Here is a 25,327-nt window from a genome sequence, read left to right on the forward strand (position 1 = left end):
AGCTACCATACCTGGCCATGCCTAAGAAGATCTAGAAACAGAAACTGGTAAATCCTGACCCCACTACACATATTATTTACTCACATGAGATCACAATTTGTTTCTCTTACAACTCATCCATTTGACAGACTAATGTGATGAATAAATAGAATTCTATAAAAGTAAGGCCAAAATAAAAAGCAGCCTAAGATTGTTGAAGAAAACTCAAATGGTGGTCCATGAGACTGCCAAAGTTGAGAGGCAGTCTCAAACTAATGGGGGGGAAATGCCCCTATGGTTCTAAAAATAAAAGCTTGTCACTCTTTACAAACTGTGATTTATCTTTTTGAGAGAATCTTGAACATGAAGTCATGCTATTAATGTTTATTCCAACAGTAGGCTAAATATTTGAGCATATTCCCCCTAATAGTTCCAGAAATTATCTCCTTCCTAAAAAAAAAGTTTAAAACTTTAAATGGTGAGATAGTAAAGTGGTGTGGCATGAGAAAAGTACTTTATTCATGCACAATTTTTCGGTTCCATTCAAAATTACAGTACAAAAAAATTCCCTTGCTTGCTGAGTTTTTTGTTACTTTTTACTTAAATATTTAGACTTAAGAAAAAAATAAAATTTAAAATCACTATTAATGGAAGCTTATATTCCTTATGAATAATACATGTATGCATATATGCACCTCTATATGAATCACTCAAAACAATTTCAAACATCATTCTTTTTTGTATTTAAAATTGCCCTTTTAAATATTTAGAAGTTCCAGAGGTGGAGGCTTTAATGGAATTTTTCCCAGAGTAAATTTCTTGGATTGAAATTGTTCCAGTTCTTCTACTGTTAGTTTATCTCTGGGTGTGAATAACACATTATCTGTTGCAAAGATGCTGCTTGAGGCTGAGAGAGAAGTGGATATGCTGCTATTTCCAAAAGTGTCACTGGATGGCTTAGAAAAAGCAGTGTGAGAATGTGAGCCCGGACTACCAAAACCAGCCACAGAACTGCCACCTCCAAAGGCTGGGGCCACTGGAGCTCTAACAGAACCTGTTGCCAAGGAAGTTGGAAGTCCTGAAAATCCAGGTGATCCAAAGCTGGAAGCTGCAGGGCTTTTGAATGAAAATGATGCAGCCGATGTAACTTCAGGTTTCCCAAATCCAAAAGCTGGAGCAGAAGTAGAGATAGCTGAACTGGTAGAGGCTGCAGCTCCAAATGCTGGGGAACTCCCAAAACCAGCAGGGCTTCCAGAAGAGGCAGCAGCAAATCCAGAGTTTGTTTTAAAACTAAAGTTCTGAGCATTATCACTGCTGCTGTTATTGACTGGAAAGCCTACAAAAAACAAAGCAGAAAAAAAAATTTTTATAGTCAGAAAAATGTCACCATTATTTCCTTCCCCTGTCTTTCTTTCTTATTTATGTCATGTTTCAGTATTGAGAAGCTTACTGGAAGGATGAGATAAGTAAAAATGAGAGGCTAGAACTACCCACTAAAGCCTGCTTCCTGCCTTTTCTGCTAACAATCCCATTTTCACCTTGATTGACCTTCACCCAAGGAGAAACCACAGGGACTAGAGAATAGACTTTCACTTTGGTTTCTACTTACCTCACCAGAGCTGCCACCTGAAGACAATGCTATGCTGTTAAACACAGTGACAAGAAAGTTCTCAAAGGTGCTGCTATCATAGCTATGTACTTCTACGAAACTCCTGAAAAACCATTCCTAAAATGGACTTCTAAAGCTTAAGTGTCTTTCAAACAACATGCCCAATCTGGCCTCCCTTTCACAAATGTCTAATGAGCCAAATGCTTTGAGGTTCTATGATGGAAGGTTGTAGAATTTATGAAGGTAATTTAAAATGGTGATTCAGGCTTATAATTTGAAACCTATAAAATCTAATTTTTCTACATCAGTTAAGTCCTGTATTACTTTATCACTTACCTGGCGACACAAATGTTGCTGCTTGACTACTGCCAAATCCAAATGCAGGTGCTGCTTGATTTATACCATCCTTTACATCAGAGAGCTGGGAAAAAAAAAAAAAAAGTGTGCAAATAATAAAGTGCTTGATGAATAATGCTCCAGTGTCTTTTCTATACATTTTATGGACAAATTCAATTTTTTAAAATGGGCATTAAATGCTGGGTGTGGTGGCTCACACCTGTAATCCTAGCACTTTCGGAGGCTGAGATGGTGAAGGGCTTGAGCCTATGAGTCTGGGATGAGCCTCAGCAACACAGTGAGACCCCCATCTCTACAAAAAATTAGCCAGTGATCCCAGCTATTTGGGAACCTGAGGTGGGAGGATCACTTGAGCCTGGGAAAGCCTGGGTGACAAAGTAAGACTCTGACTCAAAAAAAGAACAGAAAAGAGAAGAAAAAAGTGCATTAAAAAAGGCAAAGTTAAATGCTTAACATGGAAAATGCCCATAATATGATGTTGAAAAGGATAAGATCTAATACTGTATAAACAGTATAATCACAACTAATAATATGAATATGCATAAAAAATGTACATTAGTAAGTTAACAGTGATTGTCTCTGGCTGATGAATTATGGTTGATTTAAATTTTATTTATGCTTTTTTATACTTTCTAAATTCCTACAATGAGCAGATATTATAATGAGAAAAAGATTTTTAAATTTTTTTCAGTGTCTATAAGGTTAGATCTGCATTTATAGAGAAATCTAGATATTAGGTAAAAAGGACCTTTATAGAATACCCAGTCAACTTCAATACTCGAAATGAAGTAGATCCACTATTATATAATTAAAAGCTTATGACCAAATATCCATTAAACATTTCCCATTCCCTGAAAGTACTTTATGTTCTTGCTATTCTGTGCTCTAGAAATGTCTTTCATCTCTGCTTACTGAAATCTTAATCCTCAAGGAACTGTGTACTTGCTCCTTCCTTCCAAGAAGACTTTCTTAATCATCCAAAGCAAACATAAGTGATTTCTTTCACTTGGAAGCCTCAAAAGCATTCTCTGGCAGGTGCAGTGGCTCACACCTGTAATCCCAGCACTTTGGGAGGCTGAGGCGGGCGGATCATGACATCAGGAGATTGAGAACATCCTGGCTAACACAGTGAAACCCCGTCTCTACTAAAAATACAAAAAAATTAGCCGGGCATGGTGGCAGGTGCCTGTAGTCCCAGCTACTCGGGAGGTTGAGGCTGGAGAATGGCATGAACCCCGGAGGCAGAGCTTGCAGTGAGCCGAGATCGTGCCACTGCACTCCAGCCTGGGCGACAGAACGAGACTCTATCTCAAAAAAAAAAAAAAACACACACACAAAAATTTTTTTTTTTTTTGAGACTGAAACCTCCACCTCCTGGGTTCAAGTGATTCTCCTGCCTCAGCCTCCTGAGTAGCTAAGATTACAGGCGTGTGCTACCATGCCTGGCTAATTTTTGTATTTTTAGTAGAGACCGGGTTTCACCACGTTGGTCAGGCTGGTCTTAAACTCCTGACCTCATAATCCGCCTGCCTCGGCCTCCCAAAGTGCTGGGATTACAGGCGTCAGCCACCGCGCCCAGCCCTCAAGAGCATTCTTTAAAGAATCAACTTTTTTTGAGGTATAGTCTAATACAATAAAATGCATCCATTTTTTGTATATATTTCAATGAATTCTAACAAACTTGCAACCACCACAATCGAGATTCAAAACATTTTTGTTCCCTGAAAGTTCTTTTGTGTCCCTTTCCAGTCAACTCCCTCTCAACTCCTCGTCCCCGGCAACCACTCTATCTGCTTTCTATCACTACAAATGAGACTTGTCTTTTCCAGAGTTTCATACAAATGGCATCACATGGTCTACACTATTGGTTTTGTTTTTTGGTCTGGCTTCTCTTCCTTAGTGTAATATTCATTAACAGGCAGATGATAAATTATAATATATCCATACAATGCAATGGGTACACTTCAGCATAAAGAAGGCATGAACTACTGATACATGTTAAGTCAGCTATGGGTGGGTTGTCCCACATCCTCACCTATGGGGGGGCCCTGGGCAGCTAGCAAAGAGCAGGGACCTTCCAGCCCTGAGGGAAGTTCCACAGTTCTTTGGACTCAGTTATCCTTTCTCCATCAGCTCTCATCCATGGTGATGGTGGGCCACCTCCCACACAAGGACAGACTACTTCCAAGAGGTCCTACTAAATTCAAATAGCATTACAACAACTAAAAGGTCAAAGAAATTAGCTTGCGCAAGAGTCTAGTTATTCAGGAAGCACATATTTAAGAAAGGGGAGGGGTGTTGGGACTGTCAACCATTCACTAAGTGTACGGACACAGTACTCTCACATCCTTTATACAGAGTAGAAACCATCTGAGAAATTGGAAATATTAAAATTATAAATGTGAATATCTTATTTTAAAATAAAATTTTTAAGAACTTTTTAATGGGTGTAGAAACATCATAACTTTATTTATAAGGATAATGAACTTGCTACAGTCAGGACCATAGATCTTTGGAGACAGGTGGGTATATATCTTCCAAAGGCATTTCTGTTTAAGACAAGGAACATACTGTGTTCTTCAGTCGCAAAATGATACATTACATTCTAAATGTGCATTCATATAATTGTTCAAAGTAATTTCTTTTTACATACAGATAACTTTAAATACTTGAATTTATATAAGTTTGCCATATTCAAAACTAGCACTACCAAAGTTAACAACTTTACCCTAAAAAGCTTTTAAAAGCATAACTGGCCGGGTGCAGTGGCTCATGCCTGTAATCCCAGCACTTTGGGAGGCCGAGGTGGGCACATCACGAGGTCAGGAGATCGAGACCATACTGGCTAACACGATGAAATCCCGTCTCTACTAAAAAATACAAAAAAGTAGCCGGGCGTGGTGGTGGGCGCCTGTAGTCCCAGCTACTCGGGAGGCTGAGGCAGGAGAATGGCGTGAACCCGGGAGAATGGCCGAGATCGCGCCACTGCACTCCAGCCTGGGCCACAGAGCCAGACTCCGTCTCAAAAAAAAAAAAAAAAAAGGCATAACTATTTCTGCTTTTCTGACCAAGGAACACAGAGAAAACTATTTCAAGACCTTGACTCTTAAGTGATGCTATTTTGGGAATGTGTGTATCAATTCTTGACAGAAAATTTTTGTTTTGCTTTCCAAATCTAAAGTAAAATATTCTCTTCAAAAAAGCAATGGGTAAGACACTTCCCTCAAGAAAACTCTCCCATACTCACCAAAGCTACTTTACTTGATATATTTAGACTTTTCAGTTCATTTACCCTGTTTCTCCATTGATTTATTAAATGTTGGACAGAATTTAGCTGAAAAGGGAAGACAGAAAAATAACAGTTCAATATTGTATGTTTAAGTTAGTTTCTTCAATAAAAACTTCACATATTTCTTTGCCAAAATCACGAAAGGTTTATGTAACAGTTTTATGGCCCATAACTTGCAAAATTTGCATTGACTTGGCCTGTTTGTCAAAGATATTCCAGCTCCAGTTCCCTCTCCCTGTTCAACTCCTTGTATCATCTGGTTAATATCACAAGCATCTGGCAGCACTTAGTTAGTTATATTTGGATGGGAGGTGAACACATGTACTAGTTGAAATGCATGATCATGACTGTAGAAACAGAAAAATACAGCATTTAAACTGCTTCCTTCAGGTACTCAACTTATTGTCAAGATTTTAATTTTTTTTTGATATCTGATATATGAAGATGTTAATCTGTATTACAGACTGTATCTTATTTAACTTTGTTTTTCTAGCATTCATCACTGGATCTGTACCTAACAGATGTTCAATAAATATCTGTCAAATGATAAAATGGTTTCATTTCTGGGACTGACTGTTAGGTAATTTGTAATAAAAATAGTAATATTCCTAATTATTAAAGTAAAAATATACTATCATTTTAATAACCAACCAATTTCAATGAAAATAATAGAGAAAAGAAAAATAGCCTTCTCCTGAAAAAAGATCATAGACCTCATCGGTTTTGCCAAAATACAAGCCACAATAAAGAAAGCAGTAATTAACAGCTCATCTGTTATTGCAGTAGATTAATAGGAAACAAACTTACATAACTCTGTAAGTTATTGCTGGTTAAGAAGTTATGGTATTCAAGTCTCAATTCCTCTGGTGAAATGTCTGTAAAACCTGAAGTGAGGAATCAATTGGAATCTTTAAAATAAATGCCAATAATTTTGATAGTAAAGCTACAGGTGCTAAACAAGAAAATATCTAATGTTGATTAGAAAATTTTCATAATCATAAGGAAGAAACTTAAAGCCTACACTCTACTTAATGTTTAATAAAGTGTAAAATTACAGTAAAATATAGTTGGTTATTTTGATCTTTAAATGGGGAAGAATTTTCTAAAGATAGGTGGGGTAGAATGAACAACAAACACAAGAGAAAGATTTGACTACACTTATATTCAAACTTATATTTAAAAAAATCTGCCAGAAACTATACTAAGCAAAATTATAAGGCAAATTGTACACTAGGAAAATTGCAATTTTAACATGTATGACAAGAGAAGAACTAATGCCCTAATGTATAAATAGCTCTTACAAATAAATGAGAAAAGTAAATGAATTTGGGCAAAGATAATGAACAGGCAATTCACACACAAAAAAATCAAATAGTAAATAAATGAAAGTTAAATGCAACTTAAAATATAGATAAAATGCTTTACTTATCAGACTGGCAGAAATTTTAAAAGCTGGTATTTACTGTTGTTCCAAATGTGGTGAAATGTATCATTTCCTAAATTACTGTTAAGGGAATTAAAATGGTACAAGTTTTCTGAGAGGGATAATTATTAATAAGCATCACAAGCCTGAAAAACATTCATATCCTGTGACTTACAATTTATAGGATTTAACCTTGGGAAATAGTTATATATGTAAACAAAGGTCACTATGTATAGGGGTGCTCATTCTAATATTTTTAGTACCAGAAACAAACTGAAAGCAAAAATTAGAATATAAAACTAGGGCCAGGCGCGGTAGCTCACACCTGTAGTCCTAGCACTTTGGGAGGCAGAGGCAGATGGATCACGAGGTCAGGAGATCGAGACCATCCTGGCTAACATGGTGAAACCCCGTCTCTACTAAAAATACAAAACATTAGCCGGGCATGGTGGTATGCGCCTGTAATCCCAGCTACTCGGGAGGCTGAGGCAGGAGAATTGTTTGAACCTGGGAGGCAGAGGTGGCAGTCAGCTGAGATTGCGCCACTGCACACCAGCCTGGGTGACAAAGCGAGACTCTGCCTCAAAAATAAATAAATAAATAAAACTAGATTACAGCTGGGCACGGTGGCTCATGCCTGTAGTCCCAGCACTTTGGGAGACCAAGGCTGGTGGATCACCTGAGGCCAGGAGCTCAAGACCAGTCTGGCCAACATGGTGAAACCCTGTTTCTACTAAAAATACAAAAATTAGTTAGGCGTGTTGGCAAGCCTATAATCTGAGCGACTCAGGAGACTGAGGCTGGAGAATCACTTGAACCCAGAAGGCAGAGGCTGTAGTGAGCTGAGATTGCACCACTGCACTCCAGCCTGGGCAATAAGAGTGAAACTCTATCTCAAAAAAACAAAACAAAACAAAGAAAAACTAGATTACGATCCTAATTATATATATGTATATGTATATATGTATAGGTATACATATATACACACATAGAACAACTTGTACATCCCTGTACAAGTGGACCCTTGCAGTTCTGCTCAAGAGTCAACTGTACACAAGCTGTACAGGGCCCACTTGTACAGGGATTTTCTTCTGCCTCTGCCACTCCTGAGACAGCAAGACCAAACCCACCTATCCCTCTGCTACTCAACTTAAAGACAACAAGGATGAAGACTTTTATGATGATCCACTTCCACTATGTGAAGAATATGTTTTCTTTTCCTTATGATTTTCTATTTTTTTTTTTTTTTGAGACGAAGTCTTGCTCTGTTGCCCAAGCTGGAGTGCAGTGGCGTGATCTCGGTTTACTGCAACCTCTGCCTCCCAGGTTCAGGCAATTCTCCTGCCGCGGCCTCCCCAGTAGCTGGGATTATAGGCATACACCACCAAACCCGGCTAATTGTTTTTGTATCTTTAGTAGAGATGGGGTTTCACCACATTGGCGAGGCTGGTCTCAAACTCCTGACCTTGTGATCCGCCCACCTCGGCCTCCCAAAGTGCTGGGATTACAGGCGTGAGCCACCGCGCCTGACTCCTTATGATTTTCTTAACATTTTCTTTTCTCTTACAGTAGGTTATTAGTAGTTAAGCTTTTGGGGAATCAAAGCTTATATGTGGATTTTTGACTGCACAGAGGATCAGTGCCCCTAAACTCTATGTTGTTCAAGGGTCAATTGTATACATAAACAAGAAATATGTTTGTGTGTGTATGTTTTGAAAGAAATATACTAAAATGTAGTAGTTATCTCTGTGATAACAGGTTATTTTTATTTTATTTATATATTTCTGTACTTTCCAAGTTTTCTAAAGCAAAAGCTGTAACCTGTTTTTTTTTTATTTTTGAGACAGAGTCTCATTCCTGTCACTCAGGCTGGAGTGCAGTGGCTCATTGCTGCCTTAACTTCCTGGGCTCAAGTGATCCTCCCATCTCAGCCTCCTGGGTAGCTGGGACTATAGGAATGTGCTACCACACCCTGGTAGAGACAGGGTTTCGCTGTTGCCCAGGTTGGTCTCAAACTCTTGGGCTCAAGTGATCCACCTGCCTCAGCCTCCCAAAGTGCTAGGATTACAAGCATGAGCCACCACATCTGGTCCAAAAACTGTAACTTTATAATTGGGCAAACTTATTAAGAAAGGCAAAAAATGTTCAAGATATTTTCTACAAAGAATTCCTTGTAACCCAGTTATTATTAACTCGAAGGACACCTGCTTCAGAATAAAGACTAAATGTTCAAAGCAGAACCCTGGATTCCTTCTAATGACTTGTCTTCCCCATCTTTACTGACGCCTCAAGCCAAAAAACCCTAGGAATCACCTTGGATTTCTCTTTCCCTATATCTAATTAATCAGTATCCTGCCAGTTCAAGCTCCAACAGAACCCAAATATGACCAATTCTGTCTTCACTGCTATGAACTCTAGTCACAAGCAGCAACGTCTTCTGTCTCCCTATCTCTACTTTTGCCTCTGCTCCCAACAGACCTTTTTTATCCCCCCTCACACAGCATGTTGAGTTAGCTTTTCCTAATCAGATCACGTCCCTCTTTTGCTTAAAGTTCTTCATGGCTGCCTGCCCAGTGCAATTAGGCCCAACATGATCTGGCCCCTGGCTATCTCTCTGGCCTTACTGTCATATTACTTTCCCTTGTTTACTCTCCTCCAATAATTCAGGCCTCACTAGTCTGTAAACACTGCCAACCTTGTTCTTACCTCAGGGCCTTTGCAATAGCTAGTCCTACTGCCAGGAATGTTTTCCCCAAATCTTCCCGTAACTGATACCCTCTCTTTATGCAGGACTCATTCCCAATACTGCCTCCCAGGAATAGATAACCACTCTATCTAAAGGAACATTGTTCCCCTAATTGCCTCCTATTCCTTCCAGCCAAGCTCAACCAGAATTCCTCATCTGAACCACAGAACACAGAAAACAATCTGAGTGACAATTTTCTCAAGTCTCGTAAAATGGGGCAAAAGTAGTATCATTCTATTATAGCTGCACAGAAAAAGTTAATTTATTAATACAATGGATTAATTCTACATGCATGATAAACCAGTGGATTTTAATATAATACCACAAAAGGATAGAAGTACGCAAACTTTTGGTCTCAGGACTCCTTTACATTCTTAAAAATCATTAAGGACCCCAAAGAATGTTTGTTTACATGGGTTACTTACATTGATAATTACCACATTTGAAATGAAAACTGAGAAACTTAGTATTAATTTATTTAAAAGAAACCAATTACCTATCTACATAAATGAAAAAGCTATTTTCCAAAACAAAAAATGAAAATTTAGTAAGATTAATAGCCTTGTTTTATGTTTATACATCTCTTAATGTTTGGCTTAATAGAAGACTGCTGGATTCTTATATGTTTCTGCATTCATTCTGTTGCAATATGTTGTTCTGACTGAAGTGTATGCAGAAAACGGGCACTCACACAGACACGTATTGGAAGAGGAAGACTTAAATGGCTTTTTCAAGTAACTGTGGACATTTTTCTTTGATACTACACCAAAACTTGACAAGTGGTAGTTTCTTAAAAGTTAATTATAACACAGACTCAAGCCATACTAATGAACTTTTTGTGGTATTATATTAAAATCCACTGGTTTATCATGCATGTAGAATGGACTTTCAGCCATGCATAATTTTGTAATATCACACATAAGTCATTTTAAAAATGCCAGTTCACCGAGTTATGCAGAACTTCCAAACATTGGCATGTTATTATACAACAAAAAAATTTTTTTTTTTTTTTGAGACAGTCTCGCTCTGTCACCCAGGCTGGAGTGCAGTGGCACAATCTCGGCTCACTGCAAGCTCCGCCTCCCAGGTTCACACTATTCTCCTGCCTCAGCCTCCCGAGTAGCTGGGACTACAGGTGCCTGCCACAACATCTGGCTAATTTTTTGTATTTTTTAGTAGAGACAGGGTTTCACTGTGTTAGCCAGGATGGTCTCCATCTCCTGACCTCATGATCCGCCCACTTCGGCCTCCCAAAGTGCTGGGATTACAGGCATGAGCCACCACGCACGGCCAAAAAATTTTTTTAAAGAGACAGGGTCTCACTCTGTCACCCAGGCTGGAGTGTGGAGGCACCATCAGAACTCATCATAACTTTGAACTCTTGAACTCAAGTGATCCCCCCACCTCAGCCTCCAGAGTAGCTAAGACTCTTGGCATATGCCATCATACTCAGGCTAATTTTTCTATTTTTTGTAGAGACAGGGTCTTGTTATGTTTTCCAGGGGGGTCTCAAACTCCTGGCTTCAAGCCATCCTCCTACCTCAGCCTCCAAAAGCACTGGGATGACAGGCATGAGCTGCTGTGTGTGGCCCTCACATTTGTGAATGTTGCCCTCTGTTTCATCAGAAGAGAGTTTAAGTATTGAGAAGTCATCATGTTCATGATGACAAAACCGTTTTCCGTAATTCCAATTTTTGCATGAAAGTTTTAATTTTTTTCTTTGGCAATAAACACTATCAACTGTTTTTTTCTAAATAACCATAGTTGTCATTCCTTTCAAATAAATATTGTCTTTGAAAAAAGTGGCTAGCTCAGTCCAACACGAACAATCACACAAGATAACCATCACACTTGGGCATGGGGCAGACACACTTTGTATGTGCTCCCCATTTTGTCACACAGAATACTAAAAAGCTGTGTACTCAGGGTCAAGGGTTAACAAAATTAGTAATTTTTATGTCTTCATAAAGGAAGTTCTTAAGTTCAAATGGCATTAAACTTTTTTTTATTGTGACATCTACTAGTAATTTATTGCCTCTGCCTTGATTCATGCTAAGATACAAGTAGTTCTACTCAAATTGCTTTTGCACCAAAAGTACAAATGTCACCACAGTGAAAAATGGCAATTAATCACTTCGTATTATTAGAAAATATTTTTGAACTTAGGCAACTCCTAAAAGGGCCTCAGGGATAAAGTTGCCAGATTTAGCAAATAAAAATACAGGATGCCCAGTTAAATTTGAATTTCAGATATACAATAAATACTTTTTTTAGTATAATGTGCCTCAAATATTACATGGGATGTACACATATTAAAAATATTGTTTGTTTATCTGAAATTTAAATATAACTGGATGTCCCGTATTTTATCTGGCAACTGTATTCAGGAATCCACATTTTGAGAACCACTGCTTTAGGGCAACAGGCATTAGGTTCAATTTGGAATGGATTAATACTCAAGTACTAATACTTAAGCTGATTAAGGGCTTAATACTTTGTTGTTTCTCTATAGAAAATATCATTATCTGAAATCATCTTAGTTTATTTGCAGCACTTACTGTCTTACTCCTCAAGAATGTAAGATTCATATGGAAGGGATCTTGTCTGTCTTGCTTATCACTATATTCCTAGCACTTAGCACAAAAGAAATTCAGTAAATATTTGTTAAATGGACAAGTAAATAAATAAGAAGCGTTGCAATGCAAATGCTCACAGAAAATGAGCAACTAGAACTGAGACAGAGTAAAGATCCCAAGGTTCTGCGATATTGATTGCAAGGGCTCCCATCTGCAAGGTACCCACTGTTTCCTCAAAAGGATGGAGGCCCAGGAACACCTAGAGTGGGCTTGGAAAAGCCTGGTGGTGTAGGTTTCAGCCCAGAAAGGGCTTAGGGACTATGGACCAAAAAAAAAAAAAAAAAGAGAGAGAGAAGAATATTCTAAAGCAAATGCTATTTCAGGTCCCAGGCCAGGTGTGGTGGCTCACACCTATAATCCCAGCACTTTGGGAGGCCATGGCGGGTGGATCACTTGAGGTCAGGAGTTTGAGACCAGCCTGGCCAACATGGCGAAACCCTGTCTCTACTAAAAATACAAAAATTAGCCGGGTGTGGCAGGCACCTGTAATCCCCGCTATTCAGGAGGCTGAGGCAGGAGAATCACTTGAACCTGGGAGGCAGAGGTCACAGTGAGCCGAGATTGCATCACTGCACTCCAGCCTGGGGGACAAGAGTGAAAGTCTGTCTCAAAAAAAAAAAAAAAAAAAAAAAAAAAAAATTGCTATCCCTTAAGCCTCCTCACATCTAAACATTATCTCCAGAACGGGTCTCCACACATAGGGAAGAAAGAACAGAACCAGGCAGCCAAGGCCTTAATGACAGGTAGGATGTGACTCTTCTATTCACTACAGGAAGCTAAGAGGTTCCAAAGTTGTATATACAGGGAATCAAGAATATAGAGTCTCTTCCTGGGCTTTATTTAAATGTTTTCTCCCAAGAACTACATGTCTTAAAAGACTATATTCTCCAACCTTAATCTCTAAATTATGAAGTTTGGCTAGAATACTCAAATACTTTAAACAATGTCCAAACTCTCCTAGTTGTAGCTAAGTTGGTGGTTGATTTCTTTATTTGGCATTCTTTTGGTTTTAGAAAATAATAGTTTTAGAACATATTTTTTAAATGCACAATTTTTCAGTTACCTGAAATATTAGGTTTCTTTTTCACTGGTGAATAAACAGAAAACATCCACTGCCCTGATGATTCCCAAACCTCCATATCTTTTACAATTCCTTCCCTGCAAAAAAGAAAAAAAAAACAAACAAAAAAGAGTAAAGGATCTTCTTAGCTGCTTGGTAAAATTTATCGTTAATGGTTTTCCACAACTGAAAATTTAAATTCTAGTAAACACATAGTTCAAAATCTTTTCCATTATATTTTCTGAAGAGTGTTCTTTAAAGCACAAGTTTATAGAAGTGTGAACTATATTTCATGGTTACAAATGGTATTATAATGTCAGAGAAGTTAATGAGTTTGATTTTCCAATACACTGACCCATTAACCAATATACTTACATAAATACTATCACAGATACCATACGTTATTTAGGAATTAAAATCTAAAATAGTAACTTTAATCTTTCTTTGTTAATTATCACAAACATCAATCATTTAACTGGGAAGAACAAAGTACCACTTACGTGATACAGAATCATAATATTTTAAAGGTGGGTTATAGGACTTCAGAGATCATTTTATCTAATTCTCAGATTTTGCAACAGGGGAAACAGACCCACATCCATACAACTAATCTGTGGTAATGCTGTGGGTAGATTCGGCTGTAAATTAAAGTTTCTTTCTACTTAGACTATGCCAATAAAAGGAGAATTATCACAGAGAAAACTATTAAATTTAGGACTGTAACAAATGCAGAAAGTAAGGTTTTGTTTGTTCATTTACTTAAAAAAAAATCGGCTATATATGGTACATGGCTCAAAATATCTACAATTGGTTCTGATTTAATTAGGAGAAGTAAAAGACTAACCAGTTACATTTAAATTCCATCCTGGTCACCATGAGTTGAGGGAACATTACAGATAGCCAAGCATTGTTTTGACACCAGCCATAAATTTTACCGTAAATATTCTCAAGAAATGTCGTGTATCTACCTCACAATAAATGTGGGAAATCAAATGAGATCAGTTTGAATAGGATAATCCAAGTAAAAGTTTTAGAAAGAAATAAGATATGTGACTGGATATGGTGGCTCATGCCTATAATCCCAGCACTTTGGGAGGCTGAGGCAGGCAGATCACTTGAGGTCAAGAGTTCAAGACCAACCTGGCCAACATGGTAAAACCCCATCTCTACTAAAAACACAAAACATGAGCTGGCGTGGTGTCAGGCACCTGTAATACCAGCTACTTGGGAGGCTGAGGCAGGAGAATGGCTTGAGCCCAGAAGGCGGAGGCTGCAGCGAGCTGAGATTGCACCACTGCACTCTAGCCTGGGCAACAGAGCGAGACTCCGTCTCTAAATAAATAAATAGAGAGAGAGAGACAGAGATAGTATAACTGACCTCCAAGTTTACAAGTTGTTCTAAATTACATCACACTTTGTAAAGGACTTGTAAGTTAGAATGAACTTAAGGAGGACTAATCTTAGAAAGATATTCACAATATAGTGTTATCAACACAAAGTGAAAAAGCATAATTATCCCTAGGAAGGCACTCTACTATTATAGAAAATAATATATTTTTAAGTGAAATAAAGTTTAGGATAATACATAGCAAAAGAGTGGCTATCTATGAGTAATAGGATTGTGGGTGACTTTTCTTTTTTTTTGCTTACTCTGATTTAAAAATAATGCATTATTTCTTTTTTTAAAGAAAATATTGTATTACGAAAAGATGTACAAAAAAAGAGAAAACAAAATACAAAGATTGTAGGTGCTTTTGAAAAAACATAAGCAAATGGATAGTAATTTTCCTGAAAGTTTTCACTTACAGAAGTTTCTTTTCATCTTTCTGCTCATCAGGACTAAGTGAAGCAAATGGGTTCTCAGACAATCCAAAGCCTTCTTTCCTGTTTGTTGAAGCTCCAGAATCAAAAGAACCGAAAGATGGCTTTTCTTGATCTCTGCTGCCCCCCCATGGTGTGGATTTGGAGAAACTGGATGGCTGGATGACATTGGAGTATCTCTGGCTAGTGGTATTCCATCCACGTCTATTATTACCTAAAATAAACAATAAAACAAAATAATTTTACTAGCAACTTTTCTTTTTATTTTTTCTTTTTAATTGAGATAGGGTCTCACTCTGTTGCCCAGGGTGGAGGACAGTGGCATGATCTTGGCTCACTGTAACCTCAACCTCCCAGGCTCAATCAATCCTCCCACCTCAGCCTCCTGAGTAGCTGGGACCACAGGCGTTTTTTGCACACCACCATGTCTGGCTAATTGTACTTTTTGTAGAGACAGGGTCTTGCCATATTGCCTGGGCTGGTCTCGAACTCCTGGGCTCAAGCGATCCAGCCACCTTGGCCTCCCAAAGTGCTGGGATTACAGGCATGAGCTACTGTGCCCAGCAACTGTTCTTTTAAATCTCAAAAATCTTCATATCTTAGTAATTCTAGACATTATAGAAAGATTCAACAAGCACTACATTTAAATTCATTTTAAATGACAATCTCTTCATTTTTTATTTACAGACAGTAGTTAGGTTGTAATATCAACAAATCATATAGTGGCCAATTGCATTTCTGTTTGAGATTCAGAAGAAAATAATATAGAAAAATAGTGATATTTTACTTAATTCAGCTGACAAAGCTTATTAAATAAACAACTGCTTGATAGTTAAGTTGACAGAAGGCATGCATCATACATCATAAACTCTTTCAGGATAAAAACTTGTGTTTTTATCATTCTTTGCTCCCCCACCAGGCCCTATATTATAGTAAAAGCTGAAAAACGGACATTGAATTAGTTTCTTGAATATGAAAGATTAGATTCTACTCGCTATTTTTGGACAGATGCTTAAGTCTATTTGATGCAGTCTTTTCTCTGGGCAAGCACCTACACACCTATTTTCACAGAGAGATTATACATGGTATTTACATGTGAACAAAATACATGTAGTTCCTCTATAAGTAGCTTTCCAATATTTCATAAATATCAAAATGAGTCAAAAAGATTATCTCCTCTCTTTACATACTGGTTTTGTTTTTTAAAATCACTTTAGCAATCTCATTTACTCATCACTTCCTACTTGGGGCCAAGATTAAGGTAATTCATCTCGTTTCTGACTGAATTAGGAGATAAGCCATTAAATATATCAAAAGTTGGAATGACAAACATGCCCAGTTGTGAAAGTTCATCCTGCAACTCTAAACTACCCTAATAATAACAACAACAACAACAAAAGTGGAGATTGCTAGACCAGATCCTTCAAGTAGGAGTTAATGGTGTCTTCTTCTAAAGTTCCAAATTTCACTGGGGTATGATACAACTGAAGAAACTCACTTCCTCCTTTTTTTTTTTTTTTTTTTTTTTTTAATATTGCTTTTGGTCTTCATACTTATAATTCCAGAAACATTTGTTTCTGGGAGCTAAATACAAAGTTTGTCTGCTAAATTTTGTTTACACTCACATTCCTCAGACCTGAGTCCTAATTTTTGGTTTGAAATATTTCACTAGATTAATTGTGGATGAAATAAAAGGACTGTCTTCCCTTAAGTGGGATCAGACGCGAAACCATCAACCAATACAAGGTTTAAAGGTTAGACGTAGCCTGCCGCGGTCACTCACGCCTGTAATCCCAGCACTTTGAAAGACCGAAGCGGGCGGATCACCTGAGGTCACAAGTTCGAGACCGGTCTGGCCAACATGGCAAAATCCTGTGGCGGACACCCGTAATCCCAGCTACTTGGGAGGTTGAGGCGTGGAAATCGCTTGAGCCTGGGAGGCGGAGGTCGCAGTGAGCTGCCTGAGAGAGCAAGACGCTGTCTCAAAATAACATAACATAACAAAGATCAGATGAAGAGCCCTAAAGGAGGGGAAGGAAGGGAGACAGGGCCTAATTATTAACCCGATCTTTAACATCTTGTGTTATTTTAAGGTTTCACGTCTAATCTCTCCTTTCCTTTAAGACAAAAAGCTTTGACAATGATCTAGGCCCAGGGATTAGATTAACGAGGCCCCCACATCCCCTTTCCTCATCTCCCGGAGAGTTAACTGGACTTCCCACCTTCCCAATTTCACCCCAAATGTATGAACAGGTGCATTTTTTCTGCGGTATGGCTCTATAGGTTTTATTAGACTTTCTTTTCTTTTTTGAGACAGAGTCTCGCTCTGTCGCCCAGACTGGAGTTGGGTGACGCGATCTCGGCCCACTGCCACCTTCACCTCCCGGGTTCAAGAGATTCTCCTGCCTCAGCCTCCTGAGTAGCTGGGATTACAGGCGCGCGCCATCACGCCCAGCTTTTTTTTTTTTTTTTTTTGTATTTTTAGTAGAGACGGGGTTTCACCATGTTGGTCAGGCTGGTCTCGAACTCCTCACCTCGTGATCCGCCCGCCTCGGCCTGCCAAAGTGCTGGGATTACAGGCGTGAGTCACCGCACCTGGCCGGTTTTATTGGTCTACGACTTATCCAAAATGAAGTCCTGATTCTGACCCAAGCTGCTAGCCTCACCCTCGAGAAAACAACTTAGTAAAAATTATATTCAATTACGGCATTTACCTACAAGGTAGTTTCGATAGTTAATTCCGATTTAAAAACTCAGTTTCGCAAAAGCATCCAGGCCCAAACCCAGGTCCTCTGAAGCTCAATAAAAACGGACCACATGAATAATATGTAGATAAAAATCCTCGGTTTAAAAACGTTGTGCAGGGCCCAGTGGGGCCGGCAAGGCCGCGACGCGGGCACGTTGGGGTCACCAGCACTGGGACACAGGCGGGACGTCCGGTCCCCGCCAGCGGGCCCTTCACGGCTCGGTTACCGCGGAGGATACAGAGGAGATTCACCTGAAGACTGCTGCTGCGGTTGCTGCCGTCCTCCTCCTGCACCCCTGGCACCGGGATGTTCGTTCCAGCACCGATCTCCAAAGCGGCACCGGCCTTGAAGGAAGAATTGACAAATGGCCATTGCAACTGCGCTGCCGACGGATGGGTCTTCGGTCGGCACCGGTGGATGCCAGTTACTGGGCAGAGAGCCGCAGACAACTTCCGCGCCCGGCCGGGCTACTGTGACGTCATCTTCTCGCGCCGGGGGAAGGCGTTTTTCCGCCTGTCTCACTCCCCCAGTGCCATGAGACGCGTGGACTTGAGCCAATAAGATTTGAGAAGAGCGGACCGCTCTGACGCTTGAGTCTGTCCTGGGAAGGCGGGATGCTTGAACGGTTACGTGAAGACCGGAGGCTTCACCGCGGGGTCACCGCGTTTGACCCCGGTGCAGGGCCTCGGACTACAGGAATGCTTGAGGTCCAAAATGAGGGGAAAGCGGAGCAAGCAAACGCACAACTTCAGCAAGGCCCTGAGAGGAGACTTAGCTATGATTTGCGAGACCGAGTCGTTCTTGCTAAGACAGTAAAACTTAGCTTGGGTTGAGAAAGTAACAAAATGCCCAGCCTTTCATCTGGATGGATAACAGAGTCAAATAAAGCCAGACGTGACGTTAAGAGGAAATAATGTTTCTTTTAGGACATACTGCAACGGAAAAGTATTACCCCTTTGAGTGAGTAGTACATTCTTACTACACACTGAGAAACTTTGTTCTTTCAAGTCCACATAAACGTTGCTATTTGAAATTATATCAGAACCAGTGAAACGTCCCATCCTTGCCTGGAGGATCTAAGTCTCTCTGACGCAGAGAAGCAGCCTCAATTTCTACCTAGGTGTAGAGCTTCATTCATATAAACAGTTTCTGAAAACATTCTATATTTTCTTAACTTTGCAGTTTCCAAGGAAACATGCCCTACATTCAGTTCTCGTCCAGACCTGATGTTAATGCCTTTACACACAGCTATGTTTTGAGATTTCATTTAAATTTCACCTAAACTTCACTCTCCCTGCCAAAACATACAACTACCTTTTATTTTGTACAGTGAGACACCCCACAGCTCCTCTGGTGTGCAGTCTTCTTGATTGCAGTAAGTCAATAAATCTGACTTTGTTGGCTTACAGGTTTGTGCTGGTGGTTTTAGGATTACTGGGCTGGGAGTGAGCCATCATTCTTGCTCATGTAATTTGTTTGGATTTTGAAGACAGAATCTACAGGACGGGAACTACTTGTCCAAACTAGTTTTTTATTTTCTTTAATCAAGGCAATTCATTTATTTTGAAACAAATTTATGGAAAAGTTACAAATAGCAGTACAAAGAACTTTTTTCCTGAACCATTTGAGACTATGTTGCAGACCTAATGCCCCATCATCCAAATACTTACTGTATATTTTCTACAAACAAACCAGGGCATTCTATATAACCACAACACAATCAACAAAATTAGGACATTGATACTGATGCACTACTACTCTCTAATCCTTAGACTCCATTTATGTTTTGCCAAATGTCCCAGTATTGTCCTTTAGAGGAAAAGGGTTCAGTTCAGAATCATTGTTGCTTAGCCATATTTCTTTTGTCTCCTTCAGTTTGGAAGATTTTTTGTTTTTCCTTTTCATGACCTTGACACCATTAAATACTACAGGCTGGTTATACTGTAGAAGTTCCTTAGTGCAGGTCTGTTTGATGTTTTCTCTTGATTAGATTCAGATTATGCATCTTTGGCAGGATTATCACAGAAGTGATGCTGCGGTTTTCACATTGCAGGTTGTGCACAGTTTCAATTTGTCCAGTTACTTGTGATACTCAATTGATCACTTGCTTAAGGTGGTGTCTGCCAAGCTGCTCTCCCATAAAGTTATTCTTTTCCTTTTTCTTATTAATAAGAATTTTGTGGGGAGGCACTTTGAAAGTGTATAAAAATCTGATTGTTCATTCAACTTTTGGCTCATTATTTATTCATATCAGTATGGACTCATGATTTCTAATGTTACTCAGTGGGTTATAATCCATTACTATCATTATTTATTTTGATGCTCAAATCATCTCCAATTTGGCCAGCGGGAGCCCCTTTAAGCTCCTTTGCACATTTGAAAAAGGAAAAAAAAATCCCCATGATTACTTGAGCACTTTTTAACTTTCTGATCTAGAGATGTTCCAGGCTCATTTTTACATTCTCTACTCCAGTCCTGAAATCAGTTATTTCTCCAGGGGTCCTTTTGGTGCTGCATAGAAACCAAAATCTGAGCTTTAATGTGCTTATTGCTACTGGGATGTCTTTGCTCTCATGAACATTGCTTGGAAATACATAAGTATAAACAAACACAAACATTTACATCAAACATTTCTATATTTTATATATTAAAACTATTATGTCTTCTATATCAAAGACTATGAAAAAAAAGAAAAAACTTGAGTTCACACTGATAATCTCCAATTTCAATCCAAAATCACATGATTCATTTTATTTTCCTCTATTTCTAACTCTATTGATAACAAGAAACTTGGCTTTCATTAACCTTAATATATTTATTTTATTATCTCCTTGTGTTAACCAGTATTGCTTTGTAGCCACTGACTTCTCATTCCTGCAAATGTCAGCATGTATAAGGACTCTGCTGGGATCAGATACCTAAAATAATACCAGTGGTGGCTGAAACTTAAGTGAGGGTAAGCCCAGTGCTTGGTGAAGGTAGAGAGGGGCAAGGTCAGAATGCCGGTTGAGACTGTCTAGGTGAAGTGTGTGTGAGACAATGAGAGCCTAGGGCTTGCAGAACTTGGTAGTGATCAGTTTGGTGATGGGTATAGGTGGAAATCAGGAGAGTGGGGTTACAGGAAGGAAACTTCTGATTTCTTCAAGATGGCAGAGTGAAAATACTGCTGCCTCCCCTTCCAATTAGATGACACAACTGTCTCAACTTGATAGGAGATAGGATTCCTCCCCCAGTAAAAGGGAACAAGAGACACTTCAGATTCTAGGACATCAGGTACAGAGAGGGCTTATGCTTATTGAATGGTGAGTCAAACATCCCAGAAAAATACCTATGTATCTCTTATGGACCAGCAACAAAAATAGTTGGCCATCTCCTCATCATATAATGAAGTTCGCTGATTAAGCTCACCCTTGTACCCCTGAATTATCAATTTTCAAATGTCTCATTATAAATACAAATGCACAGTCAGGGACTAGACATTTGAAGGCAGATGCCAACAGGAAAGAGCAAAGCAAAGAAACAGAAAAAGAAGTTAGAGAAAACAAAAACACCAAAAATATTTTAAAAGTTAAAGAAACTAAAATATCACCAGAGAGGATAACATGAAACAAGAATGGCATACTGTACAAAAGAACAACTATAGAAATAAAGTACTCTTGGAAAACATAGATAGTGGGAACAAATTAAAGAGGGTTAGAAGATAATGTTTGAGGGAATTTCTGTAAGATTCAAACTAGATCTTGAACCTCATTTTAAATCTGTTATGAGAGAGGGCGTAAAGCTCTGGAGAGTAAAAAGATTTCTAGTTAATAAGGGCAACATTTCAAACAATTTCCCAGCACAGACTTTTTTTTTTTTTTTAATTTTAAATTTTTCTAAAGTAGTGTGAATCATCTTGGGAAGGAGGAAGGTTAGGAAGATAAAAGTGGATTCAAGCTTTTTAAAGTCTTTTGAGGCAACTGTAAAGAGGGAGGAAGATTTTTTTTTTCTTTCTTTTTTTTGAGACGGAGTCTCGCTCTGTTGCCCAGGCTGGAGTGCAGTGGCGGGATCTCAGCTCACTGCAAGCTCCGCCTCCTGGGTTCATGCCATTCTCCCGCCTCAGCCTCCCGAGTAGCTGGGACTACAGGGGCCCGCCACCGTGCCCGGCTAGTTTTTTGTATTTTTTAGTAGAGACGGGGTTTCACCATGTTGGCCAGGATGGTCTCGATCTCCTGACCTCGTGATCCGCCTGTCTCGGCCTCCCAAAGTGCTGGGATTACAGGCTTGAGCCACCGCGCCCGGCCGGGAGGAGGATATTTAAAGGAAGGATTTATCAAATGCTGAATGATGCCACCTGTAAAATGTCCTTTCATTAAAAGGACAAATTATTTGGACTTAAGAGTCCAAATAATGACTCTCAGTGAGAGCTGGTTTGGTGCCATGTGGGAGTAAATTGGATTTTCTCAAGTCTTTGGTATAACCTTAGAAAGCAAAATTTCCTCTGAATACCTCCTTTACCCGTGCATATATAGCAAGTCCAAAATTTTTGCTGTTAACACTATATATGTATATATGGCAAAAGGAATATAGACTGCTTGGTGGAATAATTGTTTATTAAATGGCTGATTTTGATTTTGTTAGTAATACTGTCATGTCAAAATAATTCATGACTCAACATTTTCATGGGACGATATGTCGAGTTTTTGCCAGCAAGGCCACAAAGTCACAAGTGTATTTTTTTTTTTAATAGCAACAATTTTTTAAAAATGCTAAACTTTTCTGTCCAAATTGTGATTTTCGAAAGCATAAACGGAATTACTTTGTCATCAAAATAGTATCACTGCAAGGGATATAACATTAACTTATCAAATGTCTACTAAAAAGCAAGCAGAGCACTTTACAGGACAGGAAGTTTTGGGGAACAAAATAGAAAATGTGCTTGTCAGTATGGTGGGTGTACTTTTACCCACTATCCTGATATTGACAATTCTGTAGAAATTTCCAAGGCAGAAAAAGACACTAATTAGGAATTATGATACAGATTACTAAGGAAAAAAACCACTTCATTATAATCCATATCAAACCTGTGTATGTATTTACTAGTGTGTTCTAGTCAATTGACACAGCCTAAAAGGAAATGCTAGTGTACTTCAAATATCTCAAACAGGTACTGTATATTCTACATAGGAGACTGTCAAATTATATAGCTATATTGTAATATAATAAATGAATATTTCATCCTCAAAAAAATTAAACTAGCCACATTTTTCAATAGAGTGCAAAATTGAAAACCCTACTAAAAATGTTCAGAATAATCAAATCTAGAGACAGAAAGTAGATTAGTGGTTGCCTAGGGCTATGGTATTTGGGAGGTTTTCTGTGTCAAACAGCATCTCCCCAAATTCATGTCTACCCAGAAACTCAGAATGTGACCTCATTTGGAAATGGGGTCTTTACAGGTGTAATTAAAGTAAGGTCATACTGGATTGGGGGCCCTATGTTTTCCTTTTTACGTTTGTATTTTGCTTTTTTTTCTTTTGAGAAGGAGTCTTGCTCTGTTGCCCAGGCTGGAATCAAGTGGCATAATCTCAGCTCACTGGAACCTCTGCCTCCCAGGTTCAAGCAATTCTCCTGCTTCAGCCTCCTGAGTAGCTGGGACTACAGGTGCGCACCACCATACCTGGCTAATTTTTGTATTTTTAGTAGAGACGGGGTCTCATCATGTTGGCCAGGCTGGTCTTGAACTCCTGACCTCAAATGATCTACCTGCCTTGGCTTCCGAAAGTGCTGGGATTACAGGCATGAGCCACTGTGCCTGGCCTGAATAGTATACTTTAAATGGTGAACTGTATGGTATGTGAATTATATCTCAATAAAGCTGTTCTGTACATTAAAAAACCCTACCCAAATAGAAATATATGTTTTTCCTAATTCCTTTTTGATTTAAACATTTTTAGGGTTTAAGACTATTATAACCTCTATATAAAGAAAACTGAAAATTAAGAGACACTGCTTCACAAATTCTAAAAACAGTCATTACCTAACATACTTGAAGAACAAATAAATTGAGTGGCCTATTTTAAGTTAAAAAATATTTAATATTATCAGATAAAAACATTGATGGTGACAGCTTTACATGGTTCATTCCATACACAGTGAAAAAGGCAAAGTATTACTAGAAAAGAAATGAGTAGTTGGGTTTGTAAAAGATTTATTGATCACATAAAAGCAACGAATAGGAGATGACATATATATAATTCATGATTACAAAACTTTTAGAGACAACTAGGTTAAATATCTCATGTTCTGGCTAAGGGAAAATAATTCATGATCTCTTTAAAGAAGTTCAAAGTCAACACTGATATTGTGGTACAACTACCAGTGCTTTTCTAATGATCTAGAAATTTGCTATAAATAGCTTTACCTTTTGCTAGTTAATCACTTATTATGATTGGATTTTATTTAACAGTGAGGACTAAAGAGGCAGAATCCTTTTTTAACCACTGAATAAAACAGAGACATAAATTAATGATTGGTGCTAAGCTTTACATTTTGTGTTAAAAATATGGAATATATTTAAGTGGATTGAATATATTTCATAAGGAGTTGGACACATTAAACCCCCAAATCTGTTTAGGAAGTTTTGTGAGAAAGTGTGTATATGCCTTGACTCACTCTGGCTTACTTTAAAAATGGAATACATTTGGCACTAGAAAAATAAATAAAGACAAGCAAACTATGTGAGACTAAGCTGCTCCATCTGAGTTGCCCATCTTGACTTACAATTCATACTATTTCTTAGTTCTTGACTGAGCACAAACAGACCTAACCACGTAGCACTTCTGTGATGCATGAAAACAGAATCTAGAGCTAAGATACTGCGCTTCACTGATGAGCCAATCTTCCATTCTGCCAAAATCATAGTTACAAATGTGAAATTCATTCAAGAAATTCATATTTTTAACAAATGCTTATACTTTTTCAAGTTTTCTTGCTAGATATGTTCTTGGCTTTGTGGCCAGCTAAAATATGATCTTTGAATTAAGGAAATCCATATAAAAGAAACATCTATTTAGTAGGAACCTCATTTCACTTGAAACTTTCTTTACCAAAACACCAAACCAAAACTTTGTCACCAAACTCTTGGAACAAAGCACTGGTGGCTATATTTTTGAGTCTCTGATGATTCTGAAGTCCACTCATTTTTCATGTTTCAAGGGTCTCTTCATTTGCTCCACAAGTATCGACAACACAAATTAAACAGCTTGTGACTGGAAAAGCACGAACTTTGGAGTTGGCAACCCATTTGTCTGTTTCAGTATTATATTCGAGAATGTGTCCCAATCGACCAACACCCTGAAAACCAGCCAAGACATAAACTATAGAGCCAACTGCTGCACATTTCACTGTTACACCCTTCCATGGCATTGGTGAGACCATCTTCCATTCGTTCAACTTAATATCGTAATATTCCACATTGTCCAGACCACCTTTAAAAGAATAAAACATGAACAACATGAAAAACTGTATGAAAAATTCTAAGGTTTCTTAAATAACTTTTTGTATTTTTCCAATATTTTATTGTGAAAATTTTCAAACACACAGAAAAACTGTAATCATTTTACAATGAATGTCCACATAGCCACCACCTAAATTCTTACTCTTATTTTAACACAATAGA

At 38.5% G+C, this 25,327-nt stretch overlaps 2 protein-coding genes across 6 annotated transcripts in view; both read right to left on the reverse strand.

Annotated features, from left to right (window-relative positions):
• Positions 1 to 458: 458 nt before the first annotated feature.
• On the reverse strand, positions 459 to 18,146 carry NUP42 (nucleoporin 42). Of its 4 annotated transcripts, XM_038004738.2 has the most exons (8): positions 17,919 to 18,146; positions 14,906 to 15,134; positions 13,103 to 13,197; positions 6,042 to 6,118; positions 5,193 to 5,279; positions 4,411 to 4,494; positions 1,925 to 2,009; positions 459 to 1,315 (listed from the first exon to the last, which is right to left on the reverse strand). In XM_038004738.2, the coding sequence occupies exons 1-8, from the start codon at positions 18,037 to 18,039 to the stop codon at positions 738 to 740; spliced, it is 1,356 nt and encodes a 451-aa protein (XP_037860666.1). In that variant the 5' UTR covers positions 18,040 to 18,146; the 3' UTR covers positions 459 to 737. The 4 variants fall into 4 exon arrangements, with proteins under 4 accessions (XP_037860666.1, XP_007980081.1, XP_037860665.1 ...); XM_007981890.3 differs by lacking the exon at positions 4,411 to 4,494 and having other exon boundaries at positions 17,919 to 18,144; XM_038004737.2 differs by lacking the exons at positions 4,411 to 4,494; positions 17,919 to 18,146 and adding an exon at positions 17,635 to 17,909.
• Positions 18,147 to 23,723: 5,577 nt separating this feature from the next.
• KLHL7 (kelch like family member 7) overlaps positions 23,724 to 25,327 on the reverse strand; it is a 69,978-nt gene continuing 68,374 nt past the window's right edge. For both annotated transcript variants that reach the window (XM_007981891.3, XM_007981892.3), the window contains one exon: positions 23,724 to 25,136. In XM_007981891.3, the coding sequence (XP_007980082.1) occupies positions 24,853 to 25,136 (284 nt within the window). In that variant the 3' untranslated portion in view covers positions 23,724 to 24,852. The remainder of the gene's footprint in view (positions 25,137 to 25,327) is intronic.

Source organism: Chlorocebus sabaeus, chromosome 21, assembly GCF_047675955.1.
Source record: "Chlorocebus sabaeus isolate Y175 chromosome 21, mChlSab1.0.hap1, whole genome shotgun sequence".
NCBI classification, from domain to species: domain Eukaryota; kingdom Metazoa; phylum Chordata; class Mammalia; order Primates; family Cercopithecidae; genus Chlorocebus; species Chlorocebus sabaeus.